General features: G+C 38.7%; 1 protein-coding gene across 3 annotated transcripts in view; it reads left to right on the top strand.

Moving 5' to 3' along the window:
- The window catches only part of camkk1a (calcium/calmodulin-dependent protein kinase kinase 1, alpha a), a 91,487-nt gene that overhangs the window by 29,288 nt on the left and 41,453 nt on the right, over nt 1–20,746 (top strand). For all 3 annotated transcript variants that reach the window (XM_017412690.3, XM_017412691.3, XM_025005173.2), the window contains exons 2-3: nt 9,465–9,919; nt 20,064–20,111. In XM_017412690.3, the coding sequence (XP_017268179.1) occupies nt 9,587–9,919; nt 20,064–20,111 (381 nt within the window). In that variant the 5' untranslated portion in view covers nt 9,465–9,586. The remainder of the gene's footprint in view (nt 1–9,464; nt 9,920–20,063; nt 20,112–20,746) is intronic.

The raw sequence follows: 20,746 nt of genomic DNA, 5'->3' as shown, positions 1-20,746 counted from the left end.
TTATATACGTTTTAAAGCTTCTTTTTTATTTTGCCCTTTTAAAGTTTTGAACACATGCCCCTTTTAAAGGTCTCTGCACATCCCTGCTCCCAGCTTTAATAAAGTATTAGCATTTGATCAACCAGACAGTGGCGTGTAAAGAAATTTGTCTGTCTGAGGACGAAAAAGAGGCTCTGTATGGATAGGACTATAAATGTTTACAACTCGGTTCTACTTGCAAAATACAGAAACGGACAAAGTTCAAAGGTTCGGCTCTACTTTCAGCTCTGAGATAAGACACATCACCTTTTGTTTTGTTCCACTAACATTTACTAAGTTTTGAAAGTGCTTATCTGATCTATTTAGTTAAAAAACTGTGTATTGTTACTGAAATTGAAAAAAGAACATTTTACTCGAGGTAATGGTAAATGTTTTTTGGATCCAACTATCCACCTGAGGCTCCTTCCTCCTCCACACAGACTTTGGAGCTCTTCCTTTCTCTGCACCATAACAACCCTTCATCGATGTTGCTTGAGTTTAAACTTGTATGAAAGTCATTGTTGTACTCCTTCCTTTAATGATTATTTTTAATATCATTTAATGTGTCAGTTCATAAATACAACTTCAGAGTTTATTTCCAGTTACCAAGTTTTTATCGCCTGTGTCAGGCAACAGTGTTTTTGTCCGTGTTTGTGTAATTATATCTGTCTGTCACCAGTTATTTTATGAACCACAGGATGAATTGAAACATGCAGAAAGTAATCACTGAATGTACATCTACAACTGATTACCTTTTGGAGCCAACCCAATTCAATTAGGCCGCCACAGCCATCTGAGCTTAAAAAACACAAAAATGCCAATAACTTAGTCAATTTTATAGATATTGTCGTAAAAATGGGTGCGGTGGTCACTGAGAGTCAGTCACAACACAGACTCTAAAGTGTGACATCTGACAATACCACATGAGATTCTCAGATTATATTATTTTCAAGGTTTGACCTACTCCATTATTTCACAACAGTAGTATAATATAGTCTAGAACTTTTGCATGAAAGGCAGTGAGCGATATGCATTCATTCATATGTACATTGGCTGCTATTCAGAATACTAGGTCTTTCATTTTTTAAAAGCAACAGAGACTATTTCTACAAACTGTTCATGAATCATAACAACATAAATCCCCTGACTTTAGTGACTCAGTTTAAGCCAATTTATGTTTCTTACATTTTTACCAAAGATTACATTTTAAGCCAAACCAAATCTGTACCTAAATGGAGCCCAACTGGAATGTTTGATGTCCTTTTCTTTTTTTTGTCTTTTCAGCAGTGTTTTATTTGCTCTATGAATCATGCAGTTATAGTTAAAAAAGGCCTTAATTTATCCTGTGACATTTCAAAGTATTATCACATGGTTCATTCCTAACTGACTTGATTTCATGTAAGATAAATAAAAGCATCAAAAATTCAACATTTTTGTTCAAATGAGTAACCACATGAATCATCATTACATTTTTCACGTGGACAAACAGCCTCTATAGAATATTTTCAGAGGTCTTTGTCCAAACTGGTTTCCAGAGGAGTTGTGCTCTGTATCAGGGTGACTCTAGTACTCTTCTCCCTGTGGAAAAAATAAAGTCACCTTCAAACATGGCACCACGTCTGATTTGAAACACTGTAGGCATGTGACCACGGTATGTTGCCCATCAATACACCCTCTGTTCCACATCACAAGTTCACAGCCTGTCAATTGCACCAGATGAGCATATGCCTTCCTTCTTACAAAGCTGAGGATCTTAGAAGGCTGACAAAATGGCTCAGTTGCACTTTTCTAGGTTTAATACAAGTGTAGAAAATTTCTTTCAGTTGTTTCTTGGAAATCAAAGAACAGTCAAAGCTGATTGCATTTTTGAACCCAATATGTTCGCTGAAGTCCTGCACCTTCCATGAAATATTCAGATTCAAAGGACAGCTTTGAAAAGACAAACAAATATACTTTCCCTCTTATAGCAGCATCTCCTTGTATATAGGATCTACATGTAGAGGGTATTTTTCAGAAAACAGAAATCAACAGCAGCCTGCTTGGACAGGCCTCTGTATTCAATAAACCAAGAAGCATTTTGATTTTGGTCTCTGGTATCTCTGTTTGCTGTCAGCACAGAAGTAAAAAAACGTGTGGCCAAACTAAAAGCTGGTTCTGTGTGAAATTGGTTTACTAATGGAAATGAAATTAATTCATCTGTTCCTGTCTACAGGCCTCTTTCCCATTTCCCCCTTGACTGTAATTGGTTTTTCTGAAGCTTGTCCCCCCTATCAGAACTCAGATGCTGGAGGACATTAAAGACACAACATTCAAGTGGAGTTCTCAGCATTCTCAATTGTCTAATCTGCATTTTTCTTCTTTTTTCATTTCCCCTCAGCTTTGTTTATTAATTGAGTTTGTTTTATTAGAAGGTAATGCTACATGTGGTATGCCAAAACTATCCATCCATTCATCCATTTCTTTTACCTGCTTCTCCTTGGAAGGGTTGCAAGACCGTCACAGAGCCACATAGAGACAGACAAGACAAACAACCATTCACACTCTCACTCACACCTAGGGACAATTTAAGAGTTACCGATTAACCTAACGTGCATGTTTTTGGTCTGTGGGAGGAAACCGGAGTACCCAGCGTAAACCGCGTGAGCACAGGGAAAACATGCACCCAGAAAGGCCCCAGGGCAGGAAGCGATCATACTGAAACTAAATAAATATAAAAGCAAAACTCATAAGTGGATAGGGTTGGGGTTATATAAAACAACGTCACAAGTAGACCCCGAATTATGTTTTGAGAAAACTGAAATCCATCCATCTATCCAGAATATAGAATCCTTTCAGTGAGTTCTTGTCTGCCCCAGGGTCTTTTCTCAGAAGGATGTGACATCCGGAAGTAGGCATCCTAACAAGAAGCCCAAACCACCTCAGCTGACTCCCTTTGATGATGAGGAGCAACAAGCTGAGCCTGGCCACCATACAAAGGAAACTCCATTTCAGCTGCTTGTATCCAGGATCTCATTTTTTCAGTCATGATCCACTTCTTTTCCATAGGTGAGGGTTAGAGCACTGCAGGACCAGTAATTTGACAGCTTTGCCTTTCGGCTCAGCTCCATCTTTTCCTCAACAGACCGGTGCAGCACCCTCATTACTGCAGACGAGGCTGCGATCTGTCGATCCATCTCCTGCTCCACCCTACCATCACTCGTGAACAGGACTTCTATGAACTTCCCCTTTTAAAGCAGAGACTCACCCAAAAGGAGCATTCTACTTTTTTTTCAGTTGAGAGCCCTGGTCTCAGATTAAGAGGAGCTCACTCGCATCCCAGCCATTTCACACTCGGCTGTGAACCACCCCAATGCAGAAGATCATGGCTCGAAGATGCTAACAGAACCACATCATCCACAAAAAACAGAGATGAGACCCTGGGGTTTCCAATTCAGACATCCTCCTCTCCACGAGTGTTCCTGTAAAACTTAGATGAAAATAAAAAGCTACCCAGCTGATAAAGACAAACTGTTTATAGTAAAAAATATATATATCTTAACCACATCAGTTTTTGAAATAATCAACACTTGATCCCTGAAGAATAATTAAGATGAAAAATGTTGACATTTTTGCAGAAGGTTCAGTTATTGTCCTTTATAGACAAGGCTTTCTTGTTTCTTATGGTCTGTTCTACTCACAGTGCAAATTGTGACAGTTTGACCTCTGTTCCAGTGGTAAACTATAACTTTTTTTTTTCTACACTAGGCATAAAAACACCCTCATGGACATTCAAGTCTAGAAATGATTAGAAAAGATAATCAGATTTGTTTCAATTGCTTCCTATAAAATGTTGAGCTTTTTAAATAAAGTGTTCTTTGTTTCTCTTTGAGGACTGTAGAACAATACAGTTGAAATAAAATGTAGTTCGATTTTATTGATTCGAGTAAAAGATTTGATGAAAACTTAACTCCAGAAGTAGCTTTGAATAAATGAGCAGCACTATGCATTATTTCTATCTTCAATGTGTTTAAAGCTGGGAGATGATACGGTAAACACTGAGCCGTAGTCTCCTGTTTGGAAAAGTCACAGAATCACAGATGGGGAAAAGTGACCTAATTTAAACAATTATCTGACAAGACGGAGGTTTGATGTGAAATGAATTCTTAATCCTAATAAAAAAAGTGTCCTGCCTAAACTAAACACATGCGTCTGTAAACAAATAAAAGTCGCAGTGCAGCTAAAATTAATAACCACCCCGCTGCCTCTCCTCAGCCTCCCACCGCTGGCAGGATGTTGCTCACATATGCAGCTGAATGATGCTGCTGTGGAGACAATCCATTTCAAGAGACACATAATCACTAGTTGTGATGACAATTAGCAAAATATGACAGTTCTGCTTTTTTTGTTTTTTGTTTTTTCAAATCAGTCAGGTTGCAGATAGAGGTTTCTCACTGCACTCACAACTTTAAAACATTTGAATAACAGTCATTTGAAGTATTCTAATAGAATTGGGCAAATTTGTGTGTGGTGTGTTTGTATGTGTGTGTGCCCCATGGGCAATTGTGGTACTGACATATGAGAATCACTTCACAATAGGACATTCTTGTCAAGTCATTATACTTGTATGAATGTAGGAATTTGTTCCTATTTTTGTAATTTAACTTCTATTTATGACCTACCATTTTGTCACCTAAACACCATGATTTAAGCTTGTTCCACCTGCCATGACCTTCAGGTTGTATTGTTGTTGTGTTCTTTAACTCTTTAACCATGCTGTGCTCTACATTTCATTGTTACAGCTGAAGGTTTTATGTGTTGGTTTACCTATAGGTTTCAAGCCTTTCTGCTGAAGAGCAGCTGTAGCGCAAAGAGCATGTGCTGTCTTGAAGAAAATTAAATAAATCTTCTTCAGCAAAATCTTACATACTTAAAGTCCTTTGGTCCTTATCAGGTCTGATATTTTTTGAACATTTTAGCTCAGATGAACGGCAAATATTACTTGTTACTCAAAAAACTAAGGTAAAATGCAGAAAACTGCGTGAAAATCCAAGTCCTTCCCCTTTGTTGTCTTAGAAATTAAGTAGCAACCAATCACTTTGTTATCAGGCTGCTTGATTAGCTGATCACCAGTAAGTGTGAGTACCTCTTAAAAAGGGAGACATTTTGTTTGTTTGCTGCTTTGGAGATTACAGGTGTGTGTTCACACAATGCCAGGAAGGAGAAACATCAGAAATAACCTTAGAGAAGCAACTTCTGCTGCCCATCAATCAACCGGGGAAGCATTGTAATGCCATGTTCAGATAAGTTGGAGTAATTGTACAGATAAAAAGATTTTTAATAAGAGAAAATCATTTAAAACAACATTTCTTCTGAGGAGTAGACATTTCAGCCATTTCATGCTTAGATTTACTTAGCCCTGGCTAAGTGACTAAGCAGTTGGCTTTGTCACAGGTGTCTAGCTTGGTCACAATTTTCCTGCATATAAACTTCAGTAACATCCCATTCTTAATCCATAGAGTTTAACACGATGTTGGCCCACCCGTTGCAGCTATAACAGCCTCATATCTTCTGTGAAGGCTTTCCACAAGGTTTAGGAGTGTTTATGGGACGTTTTGACCATTCTTCCAGAAATACATTTGTGAGGTCAGACACTGATGTTGGATGAGAAAGCCCTGGGTCACAGTCTCCGCTCGTATTCATCCCAAAGGTGTTTTATCAAGTTGAGGTCAGGATTATGTGCAGGTCAGTCAAGTTCTTCCACACCAAACTTGTTTATCCATGTCTTTATTGACCTTGCTTTGTGCTCTAGTTGATAGTTATGTTGGAACAGGAAGGGGCCATCCCCAAACTATTCCCGTGCTAAATTGGAAACATGGGAAAATGTCTTGGTACCCAGAAGCATTAGGAGTTCCTTTTACTGGAACTAAGCGGCCAGTGCCCAAGTCCATAATCCACAACATAATCCACCCTTCACCAAACTTTACACTTGGCACAATGCAGTCAGACAAGTACTGTTCTCCTGGAAATCAGCAAACCTTGCTGTCGTTCCCAATCCTATCCACTTTGTTATAATCCCACTAACAGCTGACTGTGGAATATTTAGTAGTGAGGAATTTTCATGATTGGACTTCTTGCACAGGTGACACCCCACTTTACCATGCTGGAATTCACTGAGTTCCTAAGAGCAACCCATTCTTTCACAAACGTTTGTAGAAGCAGCCTTCTAAGCAGCAGTCATGACGTCCATCGCTTCATTTCTGTCTCTCGGTCATTAAGCACCCAAAGTGGTTCCTTCAAGTTTCGCAGCACCTGGGTTTGAATCCTGAGCCACCGATTTTTTTTTTATCTATGTATATCCAAATCCATGACTGACTGTGGTGCCTGGCAAGAGTAGAACCTATAGTTTGCTGACACACTTCAGAAACAGTGAATTGTAATATGGCCCACTTATGAAATATCCCAGGGGTGACCTTGTGTTAGATTTCTCTGTCTCCTGTAATACTCTTCCAGATGCATATACAAAATAGTATTGCTTTGAGAAGATGAAAATAAGCTTTTGATTCCTGCTGTTACAGAGAATAATGCAGCTTTAGGTTTGTTGGATTAAATGTTTTCTATGGGTGGTTACTTCAGCGTCAGTTCGATTTTTTTTTTTCCTTCTTTTTTTCTGTCTGTTGCAGTTTGCCTCTGACTTGCTTTTCATTAGAAATGAAAGGTTAAAGAACACTTACCATGTTTTGACACACAGAGTCACATTGTTCTGCCTGTAATAACTTTAGTTTTTATTGCGGGTCAGTGCTTTGTGTCAGCATGCCCTTGTACATTTCACAGAGAAAAAGAAGGCCATGACCAAAAGCTTGAAGTGTAATTAGCTTTGCTGTAAAAGAGCTGGTTTTTATTATTTCTGACATTTGTTTGAATTAATGAGCACATGTTTTCAGTAGGGAGCTTGACCAACCAGGCCACCCACCTACACAAGGAGATGCCATTTCCTATTTCATCAGACCATTTAATTAAACTCTAGCCTATGATTTGTATTTATGTTTTGTTGAGTCAGCCGTGTTAAGAACTGGTAATACTGCAGACTGAAACTTTTAAACAAAAGTATACTTACATTTACTCCATTGCTGGTTTGTATATGTTTGTTTGTGAAGCACATATTGTGCTATGGAACTTTAACAAGGCTTTATTTGAACAGTATTTACTTTTGTGCATTAACTGATGCTCAATTCTAAAAGTACACAGTCATAAATCTTACGTGTTAATAAATGTTAGTAGGAAACGTGCACATAAGTTATCTTTTTTTTATACCTGCTGAGTCATGTTTGAAAATAACTGACACTCCTTTCACACTGAATAATGACCATGCTACGTCCCTTTTTAGAATGTGGCTGAATTGTGGCAAACTTGGAAAACCTTTCGTGTGTAGGTAATCATAATGCCCTTAGTCTTTACGAAGCAGTCCCCAACTCTTTGTCTCTTTTATTTTCCACATCCCCAAGATGCGATCCTGCACCCTCTCATCAGCAGCTCGTTCCCATGATGATTCTTCGCCTTATTTTCATGATCTCATCCTGCTTCAGGCCCTGCCCAGGCACGACTTTCTCAGACTGCATCAGGATGCAGCTACACATTTGAAGGTTGAGCCATGCTAGCATGATGCTGATGGTGTGATGGGGTTGTAGCCTTGACATAAGGCCAGCGTGGCCAGTCATGCTTCAAGTTCACAATGACCAAGCCATGTCGGTGTGAGGGCCCCATGTTATGAATACACTGCCACAATGCTCATCCTAGGAACTCAGTAAACTCTTATCACAATAAGAAACCACCAAAATCTAGCATCTGAAGTTTTGTGCATGCCCAAAATAATCATGGACCTATCACAGTCTGCAAATTGAACTTAAAGCGCACCTGAAGACAAGGTCCTACAAAACCACTATGTCATAGCAAGGTTGCCATCTAATGTAAATGGGGCATATGTATATTAAATGTACCAAATGGATATCAATGTCCACTAGTGGTGTGACGGTACATGCATTCAAACTGTGATGGTTCGGTGCAGATGTTTGGGATGGGTACAGGAACTAGACAACAGTTATCTTTGTCACGGGTGATCACCACCCCCAAATGCAGGCATACGTTTTATTTACTTTGTTTTGTTTACGATTCATTCATTCATCCATCCATCCATCCATCTTCTTTACCTGCTTTTCTGTGCAGGGTCACGGGGTAGCTAGTGCTTATCTTCATTGATCATTGTGTGAGAGGCAGGGTACATCTTGGACAGATCACAATGACATCACAGGGACACATAGAGACAAATAAGACAGACAATTATTCACATTCTCTCTCAACTAGGAACAATTTAGTCATCAATTAGCCTAACATGCATGTTTTTGGTCTGTGGGAGGAAACCAGAGTCCTTGGAGAAAACCCACACATGCACAAGGAGAACAATCAAACTCTGCACAGAAAAGCCCCAGGTGGGAGGTGAACCTGCAACCTTCTTTCTGTGAGGTAACAGCCCTAACCACTGCTTTGCCAAACAGCTATTTTGTTAACTAGCGCAATGGAAAAGAAGCAGAAGATACTGTCTACAGCACTTTACATCAAGCAAAACGTGATTAATTCAGAATAACATGCAGAAACTTAAAGACCTGCCTGTTTGATTAAAATCAGCTGTGAAAAGCTCCACATCATGGAGCAAGGAGAGACGTTATGTCACAGAAACAGCGTGGTGATGGCAAGCCATTTGTATACTAATTCAATATGCCTGATATCAAGCACAATTTTCCCACACTACCACTCACCTAACTGAAAACCTACGTCTGAGTGTTTCACATTTTATTTTATCTTTTGTATTTTCATATTGAGAAAGGCTATTCAGTTATGTGTTGCTTTTTCTTTTGCTTCATGTCAGGGTCAGATTATTTGAAGCAAACTCTCCTTGTTTTTGTTTTATTTATTTTTGTAATGTTTTCTTAATCCAGTACCTTTCTGAAGCTTATCGAACTCTTTGTTTGAAACACGGCCTGTAGGTTACCTTTTTACAGTGCAGATTGGATGAAAAAGATGGTACAACATGACTTTTTTATTTTATACTGAAGTTACCAGGTAACAAATCCTATTTTGATGCTACCTTAATTTATGGTTGGTCTGTTTTTTTGTCTCTGCTTCTGCGAGAATAATTGTCTGTTAAAAGAAAAACAACAACTTGCATTTGGCATTTGTTTTTCTTTTTTTATTGTACCAAACTGTGACCCTCATACCGAGGTTCTGTATCGAACTGTGACTTAGGCGTACTGTTCCACCCCTAGTGTCCACCATATATAAACAAAACTAATGCTGAAACTCTGCTTGTCTTGATTAAGTAAGGATGTTACACAACAGCTCTTCATGCACTGCATGTTCAGCTCCTCTTGTTGTGTCCCAGAGAGCTCACAGCCTCGTTCCCTTTTTGTTTCCAGTTTTGGTGCGACCCTGATTGTTGAGACCGCCAGCAGACCCAGGTCACGTTGATGCTGGTGGGTGCTCCCTGGTACTCCCGCTGTCACCTGCTCCTTGAGCCCTTCCAACCCCTCCAGCTGCCATGGCTATGAATAGTGACCCTGGCTATGAGAGGCTGGACCCCAACTCTTCCCCACAGACAAGTAGTCTCACAGACATCATGGCAGCCATGACGACAAAAGACTCCGATGGTTCGGCCGCCAATGGCATGAAGAACGGCAAGGCTCAGCGGGACGGAAATCAGGCCAAGAGGTGCCAAGTGTTACGACCCCACCTGACTGGGAGGAAGCTGTCACTCCAAGAGAGGGGCACCTATCAGCCGTCAGGTTCGGAGGGAGGATACATGCACATTTCACCTCGAGGGGTTCGCCGGCCCACAGTGGAGTCCAAACGGGTGTCCATATCAGACTCTCAGGTGGGAATGTTACTTTTTTTTAACAATTTAAATGTATAAAATTTTTTTATTGTTGCTACTGTGAAAGGTGGTCAGTCATGTAAGTGCCTGTGCCTGTGTCTGTGTGCGTGTTAATTTGTCTGTTTGTTCAAATATTTCATGAACCAGAGGACAAATTTTAGTGAAACTCAGGAAGAAGTCACTGGTTGAATATCTACAACTGATTACCTTTTAAAGTAAGTCAAGATGGCCGCCACAATGAATAAATCTCAGCAAACACGGAAATGCTTATAGTTTAACCACTTTTACAGATATTGAGCTAAAACGTGGTGTGTTAGCAGCTGAGACATCCTCAGTTGGTGCTCTACTATGAGCACCAAATGATCTTGTGAGATTTATTTTTTACATTTTGCCATTAACTATTTATTTAACTCTTAGTCTACTAGCAATATATTTCATGAATCATTGGATGGACCTTAATGAAACCTTTAGAAAGAAGTCATTGAATGAACATCAACAACTTCTTCATATTTGGAGTTAACTAATAAACCTTAGCCAACACAAAAATGTTTGTAAGTCATTTGTACAGATTCTAAGCTAGTAGCTGATAGTCATACCCAATACATACGCTAACCACTAACATATCACACAGGATCTTTGTTTAAATAAGCATTATGCATTTTTTTCAAGGAATGCTAGTTTCATATAGTAATTGTAAATAGGAATTGTTTTTTTAGCGGTGAATAAACTGAATATATTATGACAAATGCGTTCCCAATCCAGGCCACACAAACAGGACAAAAATTTAAAAAAGGAAACATTGAAAATTCCCCACAGACTTGTCTCTCTGCTATCTCACAATTTTTCTGATTTGAAACTAAACCTGACTTTATACATTTAAGCGTAGCAGGTGTTTCCATAGCTGTGAGTGAGACACAAACAGATAAAAAGCTGCACCATCATGTTTGTGAGAGCAGTTGTCAAAACTGCAGCAGGTACAATGTTCAAATGCTGTGCTGTAGAGGATATCTCCGTGTTGTCACACAAAATTGACATTAATGTAAACCGAAATGTGCCGTGATGATGTAGTACATGTCTGCTATAACAAACACCCTTGAGTTACTGAAGACAAATGAATGCATTGAGCTTCGTACTGTAAAAAGTATTTATTATTCAGCAGGAAATATGGTACAGCCTTGGTTACAGCTAAGGGTTCAGTAACTTTGTTATTGCCTGCTGCCGAAGCTGAAAGGGCGATTATATTTTTGCCTGTGTGTGCTTCTGTTTGTGTGTTTGTCTGTAGCACCACCAAGACATCCCACAAACCACTAGATGGATTCATCCCCAACACATTCTCCAACCTCTATCTGATCACACAGGAATTGTTTTTAAAACTCTCCCTTTTACTTATTAGAGTCAAATCTGGCTGTCTGTTAGCAAAATATCTCAAACCACTGGACAGATTACAATAAAACTATCACAAGAAAGTCATTGGATGTACATTTATAATTAAATAACATTTGGAGTCAACTCAATTCAGAATAGCCACCACAGCTATTTGACCTTAGCCTACACAAAAATGGCTATAATGCAGTTAAATGTACAGATATTGAGCTACATTTGGTGTGGTAGTAACTTATAGTCCTCCTCAACACATACTCTGAGTGCCAACACATCCCGCAAGATCTCACAATACCACATGGGATCTTGCATAACATCATTTACAAGGCTTGATCAAAACTGCTGTAACTCTTTCCCTTTTCATCATAGGATGAACTTACTTTAAAATTCTGGCATGAAAGGCAGCGAGCAAGAAATGTTACCATTAATGTTGCATATGTTTTAAAATAAAGTATTCTTCCTGTAGTGTTTTTTTTTTACTTTTCATTCAGGAAAAAAAAAAATCCAACAATGTCAGACCTCTGGTAAGACCTTCCTTGGTGTGTGATTTTCAGAGTTTTTAGGGAAACAGTGACATGACAACCCCAGTATTGAACAGGCTTCAACAAAGCTGTCAAAAACAACGACTTGATGCATTCTGAGTGCACTAGAACCATCACTGATATTTTTGTTGAATAAACCTGAAGCTAATTTAACTGTAATTGGCACATATTTGAGCTTTATCACAGACTCAAATGATCCTAAATCTGACACAGAACCAGGCACAGAAATCCTCTCACAGCTGGCCTGCATCATGATCTCTGTGCCCAAACATCAGGGCGTCATCCCCAGCTGTCAACTGATGCAGACAGCAGCCTGCAGTGCGACAAGAAAGCAGCGGTCTGTGTGAAAGCCAAAAAGACACCTCTGCTAACTGTTTCATCTTTAGGCCTGTCTGAGGGTGGCTCTGTAGGAGCATCAGCTACTGTTGCATTCAGTTTGACTCTGGTCTTTGTCATTGCTGTTCGATATATTGTAGCCTTAAAAACAAGTAACACTATCTCTCAGGAGCTTTGCTTCTTTTGCCTTTCATTATGAGATTGAAAACAGACACCACACTGACCTCTGTCCAACATTGTGGCCAGCACTAACATACTCTAACATGGTTACCTCAACAACAAACTACATAAACATCCTCAGCATTGAATATCTGTGGTACCTTCACATTCTGTTGATAAATTTAATTTTAAATGCACATTTTAAATTAAAATTTAATAGAATGTAACTTCAAAAATTGCCAGCTGCTGAAAGGCAAAAAGCGACCAATAATATTTTTGCTTGTGTTTGTTTGTCTGTATGATAGCAAAATACGTCATGAACCACTGAGCAGTTTTTAATGAAACTTTCAGAAAGAAACCACTGGATGTACATCTACAACTGATTAATTTTTGCTCTCACCCAAATTCAAGATGGTCACCACAGCCAAATGACATTATCTGACACAAAAAATGGCTATAACTCAGTCAAATGTAGAGATAATTACCTAAAATTGTGTGTAGTAGTAGTTGAAAGTGGTTGTCAACAGACTCTGAGCGCTAGCTGACCTAACAGACCACATTCCTTCAAGGAATCCTAGGGCATTCATTTTGAATGTGGTTGTGATGTGCTATTTTTAGCATTTCGTATGTTACCTGTAGTTTAAAGCTGGGTCTGAAACACCTTCTCGCATTAATGTAAAATGACCGAGTTGGAATGGTAGGTTACATTTTACCCACCTTTGTTACGCCTCTGAGTCAGCACGGGATGCAGTCACAGGGTTGAGTTGGTAAGTATGTGTGAAATCAGTGTGTGTGTGTGTGTGTGTGTGACTATATAAAATGAGTTTCTGCCCCTTTATAGTAACCTAAATCATTTAAATTGTACTCTGGCCCGAAGTCTCTTATTTTAGCTAGCACTATCTAAAAATTGTGGGGGGAAATGTGAACATAATGATGAATGAATTTCAGTTTTTAATCATGTACAAGAGTCATTTTGGCACATGTTTGGAATGGGTTTGTATGTGCTTTCCTTTTCTGTTACTGACCGAATGGCAGTGCACTGGCAGAGGTTGTTTCATGTGTCTTACAGGCCTTTGGGCCTTTCAGACCAAAGGGAGATGCTGAGCTCACTGCTGATTCAAGCTGTGAGCTCTGTATTCCACAGCAGATTGCCAGAGTTCAATTCAAAATAGCTGGAGATTTCAAAACTTGAGCAGAAATAATTTCTGACGAGCAGAGTTTGCATGCGGTGCTGTCGGCCAGAGTACTGCTTCTGTATGGCTTAAAAAAACAAAAAAGCTCTTTTACTGTTCCTTCTTGTGAAAAGATAAAAAAGATTGCAGTTGAAGTTGTGTATTTGTTTGTGTACATGAGATTGAATTATCCAGCGTGTTGTGGAGAAATCAGGCTGGTGAAGGAGGTATGCTTCCACAGTGACCTGCTACTTTCAGATATGCAAATATGAAATATAGTCATATTATTGATATTACAAGATGACATTTCTTTGTCACACGAAAACATATACCATGGTTGTTTTGAAAGACATAATGTGACACAGCCTTACACAGATATATTTACACCCAATCACTTTTACATGAGGCAGGTGTTAAGGTTTGCCCTTGAAAAAGGGAACCACTCTGAATAATAGTTCTAGTGATTCTGAAAGGTTATAAGGATAGTTAAGACTGATTTGTATTCATCGTCCTCATCGGGCTCACGAACCCCGTCTCCTAACAAAACTGACGTCACATTTCTGGTCATGCATGGGAAGGAGTTGTGTTGTTTTGACCTGCAATTCAGATCTCGATTTTCAGGGTTGTAAACAGGAAGGGCAGCAGGACAGAACCTGCTATCAGGTTTGTTTCTCCAGTCATCCATATGACTTAACAAAAGCCAGGCAGGTCCATACATTGTAGATATTTCATAAACTTCCAAAACTGCTTAGATCAGACGAAACAACTATGTCTACCAAGCGCTCCCGTGTTAAACCTTTTCTGATCTCTCTGTATTGGCTTCCTGTCCAAGACAGAACTCAGTTCAAGGTTTTAGTCTGAACTATTAAGACTCTACATGTTGATGCACCTTTATATATTTCTGAACTTTCCCATCTGTGCGGGACATGGGCGCATGCATCAGTGTTTTATGAATGACCCGAGGTGTGCTAAAAGACCAACTGGTTTGTTCGCCCATTTTGTGGAACTGAACCAATTCCTGACAGAAAAATAAAAATACAAAACATATTTTTTCCCCCCAGACATAAATGCTGTTAATTCAAATAGTTGTTATTCCAATATTAAATTTTTTTCTTCAGTATTTTTAGATGGAATTAGTTATTTGGTTCTTCAAAAACACCACAATAGCGCCCAGATGTGTTGACAGGACTTTCAGCCCCAAATCTTGAGTGCGCAGACTCCCAACAATACAACATAGCAGCATCACGAGAAGGTGCTTTACTTTCATACAACAAAAGTAGACAAAAATACGTCATTCATCTATATGTAGTGACTGCTTCCTGTTGAGCTAAGAAAGTGCCAACTCTGGAGCACAAGCTAGAAAAGACCCCATAAACATAGTTATAAAGACATCGAAAAACCACAATACTGGCAGTGTGAAAACAAAAACAAGCAAACTGGTTATAAAGACGTGTGAAGCAGACCCCTTAAGCTAACCCCCATGTTAGAGTTAACTGGCTTCTCATCTAGTTTCTTGCAAAAAGAATAGAACAAGTGTAATAGTTTAACATTTTAACTATTCATTTTAAGGAAGCAGTAATAGTCATCTTATTTGTACCACTCAGAAAGAATACATTTGCAATCATGGAGTATTGTCTGTTTCACGTTGGCTCCTGAAATCCAGGAGTATCCTCTGACAGTGGCTGTCAACTGGATTTCTATTATCCGCTTGCATTTTTCAAGTCAAGAGTGAGCATTAAAAATTTATTGGATCTGTCAGGAAGTGGAAGCCCTCTGAATTTAACAGACTGCAGCCACAGATGCACAGACCTGTCATTGTGTCTGTTCCTATACTTCTCCCACTGAGCCCCTGAAAAGGATTTATGTTGGTTATGCTTCACTTCTCTCTCTGGATCTGCAGAATGACACCCCACAGAGGGAGATGGCAACATTTTCTGCTTGCACAAACATCACTTGTGTCTTTTTTTTAAAAACCTGAGTTGAATATATACATATGCCCAGGAACTTGTTTCTTCTATGAGTAACTTTAGTTTGTACGGAGATTTACACAGAAATCTTATATATGCCACTCATACAGTAAGTTATCTAACATTTAAGATAATGGGAACATAAGTATCAATAATCCAGGTATCTTAATCCTTTTTAAAGACTAATTCACTGATAGTTTGGAAAGTCCCACATAAAACCAGCGGTACAATAATTATATATCTTGTTTCTTTTGACATCTAGTGCAGTTGTATACCCTGATTTGTAAATATGTTACACAGATTTTTTTTTTTTCACTGTGGGAACTTTGTTCAGTTTTTAACACAATAACTTTGTCATTTGGTGGATTAAAGTATGGATCAAGATAATCCAGAGAAAATAGGGGATTATGGCAAGGCTAGGAGAACAGATAGACTAATGTGCCAAATGTGGATAGGAGTGCAATAATACAGAGGAGAATGATAATAAGAGCACTCAGCTATTTAAGTCACCACTGGTATTGTCATAACAAAAGGGAAAGCTGTAGAGCCACTAACATAAATTATCTCCTGTTTACTAAGCATACAGACTAATCCTTTGCAGCATAGAGTCGGCAAACATTTTCACTCATCCTGCAGTACTCAGAGGTCGACAAAGACTGAAGCATTTACCTAGATTTTATAACAGAATTGATAAAACTATATTATTTTTCTAATGTGTGACTAGCTGTATATTACAAGGACAGTCTGTTCATTTTTTAAGTGATGTTCTGTCTAATAGTTATAAATAGTATAATAGCCGAAAGCTGAGGTCACCAGTTTATTAGGCTGGCTGCAGTGAAAATTTTAAGTCCTGTCCCTCCATATAAATGAACAGGATATTTTTCTGACTAAAATATAGGATAACACTTCACATAATCTTTTTCAGGTATTAACTGTTGATTCACATAGTTCCTACCTCTCTGCTGTTTGTTCATATGTGCATTGTTAAATACATTTAGTGTCATAGAATGGAGAAATAGTACCCAAAGGACTAGGTGCCCAAAATAAGGAATTTAATACATATAAAAAGCTAATGGGGCAGCAGGTCAAATGCAAAAACCAACAAAACAATAAGGAGCATCTAGATTTTTCTCTGCTTTGACACACTTGATTGGAATGAGTTATTGACAGGCTTCTGCAGAACACGAAGACCTGCTGAAAAGCAGAGAAACATCTAAAACCTGGCTTCAGTTTTGAACAACATGATGAAGTGGAGACGCTTTGTTTGTCTGTATTTATGTTGATTAGATAGATTGTGTATTTTGCTGAATGCATTAGTAGTCCAGTAGTTGACCAACCTATTGACTGAATAGACATGTTGATCATGTGGACTGATACATTTGCAGCCTCGGCACCAACAAGGTGATATACATGGTCAGTCCTCAGCACTTAAACTTACATTTGTGTGGTAACAGATGTTATATTGAGAAAACAGTGACAAATTAAAGAAATAGTGTCTTGCAAAAGTATTGAGGTTTATTATTAGTTCTCTCACACCAATACGGCATTTTAAAGGTTTTTTTTAAGACTAAAAATCAAGCCCTCATTTCGCTAGCCATTAGCTTAGCTTGAAGGAAGTCTTCTGCCCTTTTCTTTGTCCTTTGTGACTGATGTCATGCCTGCTAAAGTACTAAATATTTAGAACCATTTGTCAGAACATTACTTCAAAAGTGACCAGACCCTTTAACCCTTTAAACCCTAGAGAGATTTTGACCATTTGGTAAAGCAAGAGCATGAGAAACAACACTAGAAAATCTCTGAAGAAATTTTAAAGGGTGCCAAAATGACCAAAATTTCAATACCCATCAACTTTCTTCTCTAAAGTCCAATATTAATTTGGGACTTCCGTTTATATAGTGTAAGCTCACAAAATGTTTAAGTTGAGACAGATGAAAAGTTAATGTGACTTCATCACATTTTCTTTTTCTTTTACCAGATTGTTGTTGTACAGCATTCCTAATTGAGCCATACATTTTGATGTATTGTTTGATGGGTTTTTCCAAAGCTGTAGGAGTAGTGAATTGCAACTTGTGACAAAAATAGAAGATTACCAGTCAAATAGTAATAGGGCTGCTTCAACACAAACACGCCAACACCCTTACTAAACAATTTTCCACTGCAGTGGGCTGTGCTTTCTTTCAGGGTTTTTTCCTATTCTAATTTTGGTTAAAAAATTTCAATGATGGTGAGATAAGTTTTCGATTAAATTTTTTAAAACCATATCCTCTTTAGGCTTGTAAGCTCATTTGTTATCGTAAAGCCTTAACATTGATTTGAAACCGTCAGTCATGTATTTGATAATCATGCTTAGCTTTGGGAGATAGAGAGTTTGAGGGGAGAAGGAAGATGAGCGGTTGGGGAGCTACATGCTGAGTGAAAACTGGGGCTCCATTGTTAATGTAAGGAGTCTTACATGAAAGTAGGAGAAGAAAAAAAAGCTTTTCTTTAAAGATTCACTGTGGTTCGGCTAAGTATTTGAGTTTGATTTTTGGGTGAGACATGTTTGTGTGTGACAGATGTATTTAAGACTTTGTGCGTGTCCTTCTTTAGCCCTGACAGAGTGTTATCTGCTGTGCTGGCTCCACTGAACGAATGCCTTCAAACTGTGAAACCAGTGGAAGTCCTCTCAGACACTCCCTCCTGCAGCTCTTGTCTTTTATGGATTTTCTACATTTGCTTTTATCCTTCAAACCCCCAAAACTGTTACTCTTTTTATCTTTCCCCAGCCAATCATAGCATTCCTTTTCTAGAACTGCACTTGCCTTCCAAAGCCCCTCATCTTTTAGTTTTTGTTTTTGTCCTTTCTTTGTTAAAATCTTTGTCCCTAGTACTTCCAGTCCTCACATCTTGTATCAAGCACAAACTACCAGCATGTTACCTGTGTGCATGTTGCCTGTATGTTCTCTATTTTCTAAAACATCAAAAAGTCCATGGTGTACTCTGAGTCCTGCCACTAAAGGCGAAAGAGTGAACATGTATTTGCCCGTCTGTGTGTGTGAATTTGTCTTTACCATTGGCAAAATATCACAGAACTAATTCTAATCAACTTTTCGGACAGTAATCATTGGACTGACATCTACAGCTGACTTTATTTTTTAATTCAAGATGGCGGACACAGCATTGTGATCTTAGCAAACCCAAAAATGCCTGTAACTCAGTGTATTTTATATATATAAAGCTAAAATTTGGTGTGGTAGTAGCTTAAATTCAGTCCAAACAAATACATCAAATGTAAACTGATCTGTTTTTAAAATTTTGCATTTGACTTTTGGAGTCAAATGGGCCTGTCTGTTAGCAAAATATTTTAAGAACCATTGGAAAGATTGTAATTATACTCTCAAAGTAATCATTAGATGTACATCTACAACTGAATAACCTTTGGAGTCAGCCCACTTTAAGATGAATGAAACATTCAACTGACCTTAGATGACACAAAAATGGCTGCAACTATGTTCATTTGAAAGATGCTTAGCTAAAATTTGGGGTTGTAGCTGTGCATCGTCCCCTACTTTGAGTGCAACACATTACATAATATCTATGCTTTAAACTTTGGCCTTACCTGTTGGAGTGGGTCTTGTTTGGCTATTAGTAAAATATCTCATGGACCACTAGATAGATCACAATGAAATTCTCAGAACAAATATTGGCTGTACATTTTCAACTGATTAATTTTGGGAGTGAACCGAATTCAAAATGGCCACCACAGCTAATCAACCTTAGCCAACACAACAAAGTCTATACCTCAGTGAACTTTACAAATATGGACCTAGAATTTGGTGTGGTAGTAGCTGAGAGTCATTCACAACTAACAGATCGTGTGAGACATCGCTTGAGATTTTGTATAATGTTATTTTCATGGTTTGATCAGAATGACTATAATTTCTTCATTTCTCAACATAAGGTGGTCCTATCCTAAAACTGTGGCGTGAGAGATGTTGGGTGATATGTATTCCTTCAAAGCATGCTAGGCCTTTAATTACATCTTCACTTTTTAACAACCTCTCATCCAGTAAACGCTTTCAGTATTAAGCCTCAGGCTCTGGTTTGGAACACAAGCCATGACCACCCCCAGCTGTAACCAGAGAGCAGCTTTCAGCCTCCTTTCTCTGCAGCTTCGTCCCCTCCATCTTCACACTCATAAACCCCTGCTCACTTTCAGCTCGTTAGGTCGCAGTCTTCAACTCTGAGAAATGCTCCCACCATCAAACTCTCACTTCGCCTCTCTTCCCTGCCGCACTCTGTATCCCACTGTGGTCTGCTCTGTGTCGCTGACTCGGTGGTGTACCCGTGGTTGCTATGGAACTGCAAATCAGCCATTTAAGCAGCAGCACCCTAATGGATTTGCAGACAGTAAACAGAAACTACAGACTGCATCGTTACCTACACCTCGGAAATAAATGACTTTCAGGTCACGTGGAAGCACGCACACACTCAGCAGGAACATTCTCCTTTCTGAAACACAGTTTGCTTTAGATGTTAAAAACACCACTTTTACTGATAATCATGACTGTACCAATAATTAGGTGCTTATCTTTTCTTCTCCTCCCAGGATTGTATCCAGTTGAACCAGTATAAGTTGAAGAGTGAAATTGGAAAGGTGAGTTTTTCTGTTTCCTTTCCTTTTCCTCTGCACATTTTCAAATGTGTGTTTTGTTTTTTAAATGTGCTGCTGAATGTTTCTTTTTACTGACTAAACCTTCCAGCCCACATACAGAACATGGTTGGATGAGTCACAGGGACAACAAAAGGGAAAGCTTTTATTTTGGAATCATGCAGTGTTCAATTTATGAAACCAGAATAGCACTGTGATACATCAAGAATTTTATCAAGTGTGTGTAGTGAGAATAGGCTCAACAGCAAGGCTGATACTAGAGTTAACATGTTAAATAATTAAAGTAGAAAACTTCTTTAAATGAGTGCCATTGCAGCTACTGACAAAAATCCAACATCCATCTCTTTCTTTCTCTAAAGCCCAGTAATGATTAGGTTCAATGATTACTTTTGTAGTAACCTAAAGGGACAAAATGGTAACATTTGGACATATAAACTGTATAAGAAATGCAAAGAGAACCAAGATAAAAAGAAACTGCTGCCATTGGCTCATTAAGGGTCACCGTGGTAACGACACACCTGTCTCTGTTACTTTCTGACAACATTCTTGAGACAAACAGACAGAAATGCAGAGCAAAAATTAGGCCTTGAACAAACAGTCACTGAGGGAAAACAATTAGT

The sequence above is a fragment of the Kryptolebias marmoratus genome, linkage group LG13, assembly GCF_001649575.2.
Source record: "Kryptolebias marmoratus isolate JLee-2015 linkage group LG13, ASM164957v2, whole genome shotgun sequence".
NCBI classification, from domain to species: domain Eukaryota; kingdom Metazoa; phylum Chordata; class Actinopteri; order Cyprinodontiformes; family Rivulidae; genus Kryptolebias; species Kryptolebias marmoratus.
The sequence above is the reverse complement of the archived record's forward strand: the minus strand, read 5'-3'. Positions and strand labels throughout refer to the sequence as shown.